At 40.6% G+C, this 12,294-nt stretch overlaps 1 protein-coding gene across 1 annotated transcript in view; it reads left to right on the top strand.

Annotated features, from left to right (window-relative positions):
• SHC4 (SHC adaptor protein 4) overlaps positions 1-12,294 on the top strand; it is a 137,395-nt gene that overhangs the window by 86,845 nt on the left and 38,256 nt on the right. Inside the window, exon 6 of the mRNA XM_032343654.1 lies at positions 3,051-3,102. Coding sequence (XP_032199545.1) covers positions 3,051-3,102 — 52 coding nt within the window. The remainder of the gene's footprint in view (positions 1-3,050; positions 3,103-12,294) is intronic.

Here is a 12,294-nt window from a genome sequence, read left to right as displayed (position 1 = left end):
ACATATAACTCAGAAATCTAAAAGAGGTATGGAACATTAGTAAAAACTAAATCTGGCGGCTGATGTCACTGCCAGGTGCTGATCTCTATGCTAAATATTTAAAAGGAAAAACTATTGTCTATTCTAAAATGAAATGAAGTTCTGAAGTTACTCTGTTGTAATCATTGCTTCCCTTATTGGCATCTAAAGTAAGTGACTTTCTTTCTTTGGTTGTTGGTGTAACTTTTTTGTGCGTGAAATATATAGTTAAATGCCATTTAAATTGCCCTATTCTTTAAAAATTTCAGTAATTACTTGTCTTCACATTGGCTACCAGTGACTCAAAATATTCAAGCGTGTCAAACCTAAATATCCTGTCTTCAGCACTTATTTGAAGCATATGGAAGAAAAAATCCTATTTATGGGACTTCAAGTCACTGGGGTTTTTTTTCTTTTATTAAGGGATACTTAATTTTTCCTTTAAGCTTCTCTATTTTCTCAGCTTTCAATTTTGGGTATAGTTATTTTCAAATGAATATATCAGTTCCCTGGGCCTACCATTTAATTAATATGTAAACAATTTTAGGAGTTCTGCCTCTTCCCCAAGAGATTCCACAGATGGCTAAGTGTGGATTCATTAGCAAACAGGGGGCATGCGAGGTGTCTAGCATATAGCAGCGGCAGTGTGGGTCCAGTACTGAACCTGAGCTCCCATCCAGCCAGCCTTGTAATCTGGCCTTGACAGTGACAGCAAAGGGACGTGTTTGGTAGCAGAGAGGGTTGACTGAATCCAGCCTGAAAAGGTCAGCATTGTCTCTTCTCTTCCTAATTCATTATAGCTCAGTCATCCATAAAAGATCTCAAATACTATCCCTTAAGTGATGTAATGAGTTCTATGAGTGAAGTTTTAAAAATAATTATAGGTGTTTGCCCTAAATTTTCCTTTCACGTTACAAGGGTTGCTGTCATTTTATCATCAATATGCAAATCATCATTCACCCTTGGCATGCAGGCAGGCACCCTTGGCATACATGAGGTCTGTCACAGTTCTCCAGAACCCTAATTCTTTTTAGATGGTCTTCACGTGCCATGAGTTCTTTAACTTACAGCCCACCAATACTTTGCCCTTACCAAAAACAAATGGGAAAAAATTTGTAGCCCTGTGGGGAAGTTTGTACCTACAGCTTGGTGGGGGGACCCCTGTGCTTTGTGCAACTGGGACAAAAGCCTACTATTTGAATTTAAAACAGAAAACAGGAGCCACTGCAAGAATTGGTATTCAGGGTCCCCCAGGTAAAATGCCAGGCTTTGCAGTCAGTGAGACTTGGCTTATTTAACCTTTCCTAGCTCCGGAGCCCTCATCTCTAAATTGAGGAGTGACCACCCTTGCCTCACAGCATGTGAGAATAACGTGATCTCAAGTGCGTAAGCTCCTCGCACTGTGCCTGGCACAGCGTGATGGGAGATAGCTATCAGCACCATTGCTAGTACATGGCCATAGCTTTGTCTGGGACACTCCCTAAGATCGTGTACAACTTCACAGCTAACTGGGTGCAAGATGCTAAAAGTCTCCATGGCTCAATGTGGTGCCTTTCTTTCCAAACAGATTTCCTCCCAAGTTTAAGAAATCTGGCTATTCTTCCTTACCTCTTGACCTTACCCTTACCTTTACTCTCTTCTTGAAGGCATTTACTTGCCTTCCTCTCGTCAGTCCTGAAGACAGTTCTTGGTAATGCTTCTGTATCTCTATATACTTTCTCCTTTTCAAAAATGCATTACAAGTATGTCACAAATATATTTTCTTGTATTTTTTCCATTATTTGGGCCTCTTAACATTCTTTAGATTCCCCCAGATGTGTACAGTTGTAGAATTTTAGAACTATAAGACCGCTGGAGACTGCTGGAGGATGAGGTCCCACACCTCTTTCCCATCATCCAGTGCCCCAGACAGTGTTGCTGGTATCCTGCCACCTCTTCAACTTTATAAATAGCAGCCAAGCCCCTAGCACTTGTGGCTTTGCTTCTAAATTCATATAAAACAAAGCTCATAGATGTGACCTTATTTATTTACAAGATATTTCAAACCTTTTATCTGTTAGCATAAGATAAATTTACTTAGGCGTTTGTTATTTTTTAAAATAACTGAAGACCAGTTATGCTGACCCTGAGATCTGCTTCCTGCGTGTTTCACTATGGGTTACTCAGTGATTGCCCTTGAGGGTATTGTACACGGGCTTTTATTTCCTGCCAGTTGATTGCATCTTCCCTCTGGAGAGTCATACTTCTAATCTGCAAATGGCACTGTGTGTATTTTTTTTTCCCTGAGAACTGAGATAACAAAAAGCATCTTTAATTATTAAAATCTTATCACTCATCAGTTTACTGTTTCAATAAAAGTCAGAATTACCAAGTGGTTTTTGTTTGTTTTTACAAAGTCAGCCACACATCTTTCTGAACTCCTTGGATTTTTCATGGGTTCTAGTTTTCAAAAATGATTTTTCCTTTCTAGATACTGATCAAATAAATGCTTTGTATTTTTGCTTTGTTACTTCTTAACTTAACTCGCACCGCACAAAAGCAAGCTAACAACCACAAAACCCAGCGTGTCTCTGTAATTGACTTACTTTCTGACATAGATGGTGTCTCTTGGGTCAACTAGGAGATCATGGCACTACCTCCTAGTTTATGAGTCCTTCATGATGGCATAACCTCTGGTATGTCACCTGTCAACACAGGAGACACTCATGGTCTCTAACCATTTTTACAGAATGTATGTCCTAATATATTTCCTGTCTAGATTCTTTTTTAGTCTCAGTGAAAAAGTATCATTCAATCTGCCCCCAAATTTTTAATTTTCAACTTCTCTCTCCAAGGGGAAGAGGATGTGGACTTCACAATGGCTGGACTATACAGTGTGTATTTATGTTCCCTCCTAGGATGCTTTGTTTTTCTCTTTAAGTAGAAACATTTGTATGTAAGTCCTTACTTCAGTATCATGTCCTAAATGTACTCTAATCTTTGAACAGTGCAATCCATTCATATTAAATGCAATCGTTTTCCCTTTTTTATAGGATACTACGGACTATGTTGCCTATGTAGCTAAAGATCCAGTTAATCAACGAGGTATGGAAAGCAACTTCTAGATTTTCTTAAGAGCTGGTAGATAGTACCTTTAAAAAGGAACAAGCAGTTCTTTTCAATATACAGAGTGAGGATCACTAGAGTGGTATAATAGTATGTGAATTTGAGCTAAAATAAATAGCCCTGCTTCCAGAACAAAGAAGAAAAAAAATATATAGCTGGGATTTAAATCCCAGTCATTTGAGGGACCCCTTATACCAGAAAGCTTATTATCTATTTGTATAATCAAAAGGGAAGCTGTTTTGGTTATAATAGAAGGGGCTGGCTGCCACACCCCCAGTGAATGAATAACTTACAGAGAAGCCCAAGCCAGTGAGGTTATTGGCCTGCATCAGGCTTGACAAGTGTGCTTGTGTGCATATGTGTGTGTATTTGTGTATGTGCATACATGTATGTGAGTATATGTGTGTTGAGCCTGTGCATTTGTTGTCCAAAGTGTCCATGTCACTTTGAGTGTCTGGCTTCTTCTCATTTGGGGATCTCAGCTTAAATGTCTCTTCTTCCTAGAGATCCTTGACTGATAGCACCTCATGTCTCCAGTAACATAACCCACCTCGCTGCATCATAATACTTTATTTCTCTTCTTATTAACACTTAGTCCACATTTTTATTATTTTATTTACTCATTTGTGGGTGTGTTTCACGTCTGTCCTTCCTACTGAAAGCTCCATGAGGGCAGGAACCTATCTACCTTATTCATTGTTGTTTCCAAAGGACTCATCAAAGAGCCAGGCACATAGGTGTTGCAACAAAAACAACTATCTTTGTTGAGTGTCTCAGTGAATGGAAGAGTTGAACTGATTGGATTTCTCATCACAGGATTTAGGAAGATTGCCTAAGTAAACTTTACTAAGTAAAGATTGCCAGTGAAACTTTGGGATAGGGGCCTGAAGTTTCTTAAGTCATTGGGCCTTTTTAGACAGACATGGTTAGTGCTGCTTCTCATCCCTGATTCCGAGCCATTTGACTCCATTTTTTAAAAAATTTTTAAAGATTTTGTTTTTTTTAAGAGAGAGAGTGAGAGAGAGCACGAGAGGGGAGAAGGTCAGAGGGAGAAGCAGACACCCCACCGAGTTGGGAGCCTGATGTGGGACTCGATCCCGAAACTCCAGGATCATGATCTCAGCCAAAGGCAGTGGCTTAACCAACTGAGCCACCCAGACTCCCTTTTTAAAAATATATATATTTTTAAAGATTTTATTTATTTATTTGACAGACAGATCGCAAGTAGGCAGAGAGACAGGCAGAGAGAGATGGAGAAGCAGGCTCCCTGCTGAGCAGAGAGCCCGATGCAGGACTCGATCCCAGGACCCTGGGATCATGACCTGAGCCGAAGGCAGAGGCTTTAACCCACTGAGCCACCAGGCGCCCCTAAAATATTTTTTTTTAAGATTTTTTTTTTTTTTTACTTAGAGAGTGAGCGCATCTGATTCCTCTTTTAAGGATAAGTCTTAAGTTGCTTCTTCTCCTCAAACTCGAACCTATTAGGGCAGCATTGTCTGCCACCCCAAGGATAGAGGTTGACCCAGCACATTAATTAAGTACACATGAAGTAGAATTTGGACATTCAGAGAGCCACACGACAAAGGGGTCGAAGTGTCGTACGTGGCACGCTCGGGGTGGGACAGTACGTGAATGGAACACGTTTCCTAGAGTGCAGGTTGGTATGGAGAATGGAGAAAAGAATTCTGAGAGACATCCAGAGGGAGATAGAATATAGCTGATCAGTAGGAACTTAATCTCCGAGTAAATGGGTGGAAAATGCTGTTTACAAAGCAAAGTTTCAGAAAGATTTATTTGGGAATAGAGTGGATGCAGAGAGAAACTTAAGGCAGGGAGATCTGTTTGGAAGCTATTATGACAGTCAAAAAGGAAATGATGAGGACCAGCTGCTGGCACAGGACCTGGCACGTAGTAGATGAGCAGCAAATGCTTGCCAAAAGCACAACGGCTCAGTGAGATGGAAAAGAAGAAACAGGTGACAAGAACCAAGCAATACTCCACTGAAACTGACTCCCTGTAAGCCGTATGATGAAGAATGGATCACCGTCAAAGAGGAGGACGAGAGACAGGAACTAGTGCAGGGGAGCGGGGGTGTAGGATTGGAACACAACCAAAGATACCAGAAAAGAGCAACCTCTTTTAATTCAGCCCGAGTTTCCCGAGAGAATAACTGCATGCTATTTGGGGGAAGGGCTCTGAACAACAAAGCCTTTTCTCTTAACCTGAAAGGAAGAACGAATAGATCAGGAACTTCCGATGTTTAGTAGCTTTGCCGTCCGTCACTGCGTAGCTCAGTCGTGTCATTCCTCTTCCATGAATGCTGGTGACGGGTTCAAAGACTGATGCCAGTAGCTTGCTTTCTAGGGCAACGGGTCTACCTAGAAAATAGATGATTTAGAAGCATAGGGTCTTTTTCCGGGTGCCTGGCTGGCTCAGCCTGTTAAAGCGTCTGACTCTTGATTTCAGCTCAGGTCATGATCTCAGGGTCCTGGGATCAAGTTGGCATCAGACTCTGCGCTCATTGCGGGGGTCGGGGTGAGGTTTCTCTCTCTCCCTCTCCTTCTGTCCCTCACCCGGGTACTCTCTCTAGAATAAATAAATCAGTCTTAAAACAAAACAAAACGAAACAAAAAACAGTAATTTTCTTGGATTAAAAAGTTAGCGTCTCCTCATCCTTATTGCTCCTTTTCCAGTCTCCTCCTTCCCTTTCTTATTTATCTTGGTTATGGAAACTTCCATGAGAAGCCACCCTGTTGTCAGCATAGCCCCCTGCTTGCACACCCCTCTAGTGCCAAATCCCTTCTCCTCACCTAGCCCCTGGGCTTTAATTTGTGCACAGAGGTGCTGACACAGCTTTCAAGCCTGCAAATAATTATTACATACTAATATGAAAGGGGCTGAGCTAATCGCTGTGAAGGTAAAACAATTCCTGCTCAGCCTGGGCTCATCATTTAGTGGGAGAGAGAACCTGGCGTGTTGGAGGTGCATGAGAAGGGGGAGGTGCCCAACCACAGCATGTGGACACAGCAGGTGCTCCGTCAGGACTTGTGGGAGAAGTGAGTCCAGGCCCCTGTGAAAGAGCCGTGTAATGAGAGCTAATGGCTGGGTGTTTGGGTGTGTGAGTGTGTGTGTAAAGGTGGGGTTGCAGAGAAAGGAAGGAAAAGAAGTAGGGGAGCCGTGGCTGAAAAGCTTGGCCCGAAACAGAGTGTAGAGGGCTTTGAATGATGGCCACAAGGTCACTGGGAGCCTCTGAAGATTTTGAGCTTTATAACCATTATTCTGGCTTCTGCCATTTTACTGAAATGGCAGAATGATAACTTTTCTGGCATTTGTTTTTGTGAAAGTGATACCAGAGGGCGGAAAACAGTCTGGAATTGTGGAGTCCAGTTCGGAGGACATCTTATTAGTCCCAGGCAGGAATGGTACTGCTTACGCTGGGGGAGGAAGGAACATTTTGGACACATCTGTGAACTAATGGAAACTGGCAACAATTTAGATAGGAAGGTTGTCCAAGAAATAGAGATCAGATGTTCCTGAGGACTTAGATATATATACAATGCAAATACCTCTATACGGGGGGTGGGGGGGGCTTGTAGTAAGTATATAATAAATGGTAACTATTATTATCCTGTGTGATATGGATTAGTGTTGCCATTAAAGAAACAGGGATTATTACAAACTGGAAAGAAGACAATCCCCTAGAGAAACGGGGAAAAGACCTACCATTTATTGCATGCTTGCCACATGGCAGGCGTCGTCTCATTTCATCCTTACAGCAACCCTCTGAGATCGGTGTTAATTTATTCTTTATTATAAAAGCAAGCACTGGCGTTGAGAAAATTGAGATTGTTTTCTGAAGCTCAGCCATCCACTTCCGAATCAACTTCCAGGGTCTGAGCACACCTTTGCAAAAGAACATTACAAGGCACTGAGAAATATTTTAAAAATTTTACAGGTTTACTAGCTATGTTGTTAGCAATCAAATTATCATAGATATCGTATTTCATCTTCAAATTTCAAATACAGAAAAAAAGTAAAATGGGTTTAAAGTAGTAGTTATTCTTAACAATGCCGGCAGGAGCACGGATCCAAATGTTTTGGAGAGCAAGTTGACAATTTGCATCCAAAGACTTAAAAAAGTAAATACTTTTGAACCAGCAATTTAACTTCCAGAGAAATAATTAGGATATGCACAAAGATTAAGCAATAAAGATCATTGTCATATATTATTTATATAATAGAAAAACTGTAATTGATTCAATATTCATGAATAGCAAGTTATGTAAATGAATCCATAGAATGTACTACCACGGCAGCAATTTAAAGCTAGTGTTACAGAAGAATAAATAATAACCTGGAGTAAATGTCGACAATGTTATCAAGTGCAAAAAGCAGATTGTGAGAAGTGTGTGTAATATGACCCCAGGTAATTTTTTGGAGGTAGATATACTTAAGAAAAAGATGTCAAAATACTAATAGCAGTAATCTTTAGGTAATGAGACATCTTTTTTTTCGTGGTGCCTTTTTATTTTCTAAAACTCCTGCAATGAATATTTATTATATTTGTAAAGAGAAAAAATAATCTAAATCCTTGAATAAATTTTAAAAAATGCTGAAACCAGAAAGAAGATGTTTATAGAATTACATAATGAGTTTGGTTCATGTAGGGGAAATATGTCGTAGGCAGGAGAAGCTCAAGGTCGGGAAGGGGAAATGTAGGGGGAAATGAGGGGGGAAAGGAATGGGAGGATGAGAGGATGGGGACTGCGGGAGACAGAGATAGAGACAGAGCTAGGCCTTCAAGTTCAGGTTTGGGAAAACGGCGACTTCATAGCCCTAAGAGTAAGATCACTGAAGGAGAAGCCTCGAAAGGAGAGAGCCAAGAGTCTCAGGGAGTAGAAGTCAGAAGAGACTGTGAAGAGCCAGAGGGATAGGCAGGGGAAGGAGAGAAAGTCAGGAGATGAGTATCATCTAAGAAGGACGGAGAGCGCATTTCTCTGGGAAAAGACATCCCAGAATAAGACACCTCAGAACGCCACATACTGAAAAGGAGTTAGGGGCAGTGAAGGCGGGCAATGCCTTTCTGTCCAGCAATTAGCAGGCCATTGTTCCCCCTGGGAAGCACAATGTCAGTGGATGGGATAAAGGGCAGGAGGAAGCCAACCTCAGGGATGAGGAAGAACATAGCCCAGCAGTCAGGGGAAACCAGCGCTCAGTGCTAAGAACCCTGAATGTTCCCACTGCTTCTTGTTTGTTCAATTCAGTTTTAGCATTAGTATACTCAAGTCAGGGCAGTGGTCACTTTCTCCCATCTTGGCTAGGACCTCTTAGTGAACTCCACATTTTATGAAAAGCCTTTTCTGTAGAAAAGGCTAGTTACTCTAAGAATGTTTTGAATTTACTTAGTGACTAATACAGCTTGCCCCTGTAATTGCTGTGGATAGGATTTCCGTATTCTCTTCACCTCTCACTCCAAGTGGGTAGTAGTCCAGGAAGGTTTAAATATTTTCTCTGTATCTAGTATGTGAAGAGGCCCCAGTTTACATGGGAACAGGAAGGCCATGGTTCTGTCTCTGAAGAAAGTTAAAAAAATTTTTTTAAAACTTAAAAACAATTTAAATTAACCTATTTGTTTATATTTATGGTTATGGTTATAAAATATATGGATGACTGCCCTGGTGACATCAGATAACTATGGACTTGACTAGCTAGCTTGCCTCTTTGGGCTAGTTTTTTCCTAGGCCTGGAGGGCTTGTTGTTTCAGTACTACAGCACCATCTGGTGGTTAACCTGAGGTGCTGCACTTTTGAATATTGTGTTTATTTGAAAAACAAAAAAACAGAAACAAAATAATTTTTAAAAACCTAGGTCTGTTAAAAATAAACGTAAACTAGTAAAGAAAGGCCTGGTATCCTCTAAGAATATTTCTCAGCCTCTTTTTTTTTAAATTGAATATTCAATTAGGAAACCAAATGAAAAAAATTGAAGCCTATGCATCTAAGATTTTTAAAAATCCTCCTTAATGTAGTACTTGATACCCAAAGGTAGAATTATGGGTCTGTCTGGCTTCAGTTGGAATGAAAAGAACCCATATTTGCATCTGATTCTATCTCAGGCCTTCATGCAAAGTTACCGTATCATTGGAAAGCCACATTCCTTTTTTGGCCCTTGGGACTTTTCATATACTTGTCTTTCCTTCCTTCCCATTAGCTAAAAACTGGTCAATTCTTGGCCAACCTGGCTGCTTATCCAAGCTTTTGGAGATAGGTCTAACCCTGAGAAATGGACACATTTGTTTGTGATTCAAAGCCTATCTGTATGTTGGCCCATGACCCACCTCAAAAAGAACCAAGACAGTGTTTACAGGGCAGCATGTCTGTAAGTAGCAACAACAGCACTGTGTGTGTTCTCTGAAGGCATAGGATATCTACACAGGGTCTGCCTTTTTGTCCAGTGGCATTCCTTTCATGGTGATGGGCACCACTGTTTGTTTTCTACTGAATCTTCTCAAAAGAGTAATATGGCAGTAATGAGGTTATCCAAAGCAAAGCAGAAATGTTGGTAGCATCAGCCCAAGAACAGAACCAAACCCTCAAAGTATCAGAATCAGAAGAGTTGAGAGAAGTAAAAACATTTTAGAAGAATGTGAGAAGTGGTGGTGGGTTTGGTAGTTCCCTTCCTTGCTGAGGACCTGCAGGCCACAAGAACCCACATGCCTGTTCCCCAGAAGGCTTGAGCCGCTGTGACAGAGGGAGGTTAGGATCTCTATAAAGCAACAAGGGACTTCAAAGATCACCAGTGCCTTGTCTCGGCAGGTCAAGTTGTTGCTGCAAAGTAACTTGTTCAGGGTCACAGAGACTGTGGCGTAATTGGAATTTGAAGCTGAATCTGAATCTTTCCATGGAGTTCTTCGGAGTGTTCTTGTTTTCTCACCCCTTTAAAGGGAGATACACTCATTTTTTCTTTGTGTGTATAGACATATGTACATTTGTTTGAATTTCCTGCCTTTCTCATTATCTTCCTTATTTTCGTCTTCTTCTTGAACCTAAGAAAAAAATAAAATTAAAAAATCATTTTCTATATGTTGATATATATCTGATATTGACTTTATTTCAAATTGGACCAGAAATTTATGAGACAAAAAACAAAGGAATTCAAGTGAATTGCCTTTTCTTATCTTTAGGTAATACAACTTCTCTTTGCTCAGCTGGAGGGCACTTTCCAAGGGTACTTTGTAGGTTGAAGGCTGTCTCCAAGAGCAAAGCGAGCAGTGATTCACACTACTCAGTGGCTGGAAGAACCTGCCTCACTATGGGACTCACTGCAGGTGTCAGTCTTATCAATGCAATTGAAGACAACTTCTCACACTAGAATTATTGATGCGATTCAGGAAGATCAATATGTATTCAGTCAACACAGTTTTTAAAACACCTTCTATGTGTTGGTCATGTGTGACCAACTACTGCAAAAGAAGGGCAATTTAAAATTCACGTTTAAAGATAGATCAAACATTTTCCTTTATTCTTATATCCTATATCCTTAGAAAGGATATACATTTATAGATGTTCCTAATTGGGATTTGAAACTAGAATTAGCTCCAAAGTCTATATCAGGATCCAAGTTGGTTGTTTAAAGGGACAACCTTATAAGAAATGGATGATAATTCTTCTAGAGATTGGACACCTCAGCATTGTTTGATTTAGTAAAACCACACACACACACACAAACACAAGCCTTCTAAAAATATTTAAATCCTTTATTTTATCATTTTTTAAAAAAAGATTTATTTATTTATTTTTGAGAGAAAACACAAGCAGGAGGGGGAGAGGGAGAGAGAATCCCACGCAGACTTGAGCTCAGCGTGGAACCCGACCTGGGGGCTTGACACAGGATGCCAGGATGACCCTGAGACCATGAGCTGAGCTGAAACCAAAAGTCAGATGCTCACCAATTGTGCCACTGAGGCAGCCCTTCATTTAAGTCCTTTAAATGAGGGGCGCCTGGGTGGCTCAGTGGGTTAAGCCGCTGCCTTCGGCTCAGGTCATGATCTCGGGGTCCTGGGATCGAGTCCCTCGTCGGGCTCTCTGCTCAGCGGGGAGCCTGCTTCCTCCTCTCTCTCTCTCTCTGCCTGCCTCTCTGCCTACTTGTGATTTCTCTCTGTCAAATAAATAAATAAAATCTTTAAAAAAAAAATCCTTTAAATGAAAGTCAAGTTAGTTCCTGAATGAGAATTATCTGGAGATTCCTTGAGATAAGTATTAACATAAGGCTAAGAAAAGACACAGTTGTAGGTTCTACTATTACATACTGGTATAGGCTCTGCAAATTCTATCAGATGTAAATGAATTACCTTTTACTCTAAATAGATAACAAAATCCTTTCCAGGACAATGCGAGCATAAAATCGTGCTTCCAAGTCAGTACAGTTAAATCATTCTATAAAGGCAGCTCTCTCCCCTCTCCTGTGGTATCCCTTTCATTAATGTGCCCCAGTGTTGGCTTCACTGCTCCGAGATCCATGAAGATCCCTGGGCATTTCCTCTCATTCCTCATGCACTTGATTAAGCCTTTCTATTCTTAGAGAATAGCCAGCAATTTTTCTAACACTCTGGTATATATTTAACTGTCATCAGAACTTTTTCTCATCCCTCCATGCTTCAGGCTATCCAAGCCAAGATATTTTTTTAAAAGTATTATTTCTCCTGGGACTTATTGCCTCCATATTAAAGTCATCCTTGGGACTCTGTCTAAGCCATCCTTATGACACTCGCATTTCAATTAAATCTCCATTCTGCAAGGCCCTAAGCAAGATTCCATACTCTCACCAAAGCATTCCATATGGTGGAAGGTGAATTTATAGTCCCCGAACACAAGCTCCTGGTTCTATGTGGCAGCAGATTTGCTCATTTGTGATACTCTCCTAGCTTCACCCGTCCTAATTTATTTCTGTAAATTACTTGTGCAAATTTCATTTCCCCCTTCCCAGTAGCTGCTTCTCAGAGAAAATACCTAATAAAAATTTTAATATCTTTTGGTCATCATCACAAAACTTGCTTTTTAAAAAAATATATATATTTTTGATACTTGATGGAGATAGTTCTTTAGTAGGATTTTGAAGACAGGGATCATCACACCATTGTCACTTTATAGTAGCAATGACAGGGCAAAGGGG

This window comes from Mustela erminea, chromosome 5, assembly GCF_009829155.1.
Source record: "Mustela erminea isolate mMusErm1 chromosome 5, mMusErm1.Pri, whole genome shotgun sequence".
Classification (NCBI taxonomy): Eukaryota; Metazoa; Chordata; class Mammalia; order Carnivora; family Mustelidae; genus Mustela; species Mustela erminea.
The sequence above is the reverse complement of the archived record's forward strand: the minus strand, read 5'-3'. Positions and strand labels throughout refer to the sequence as shown.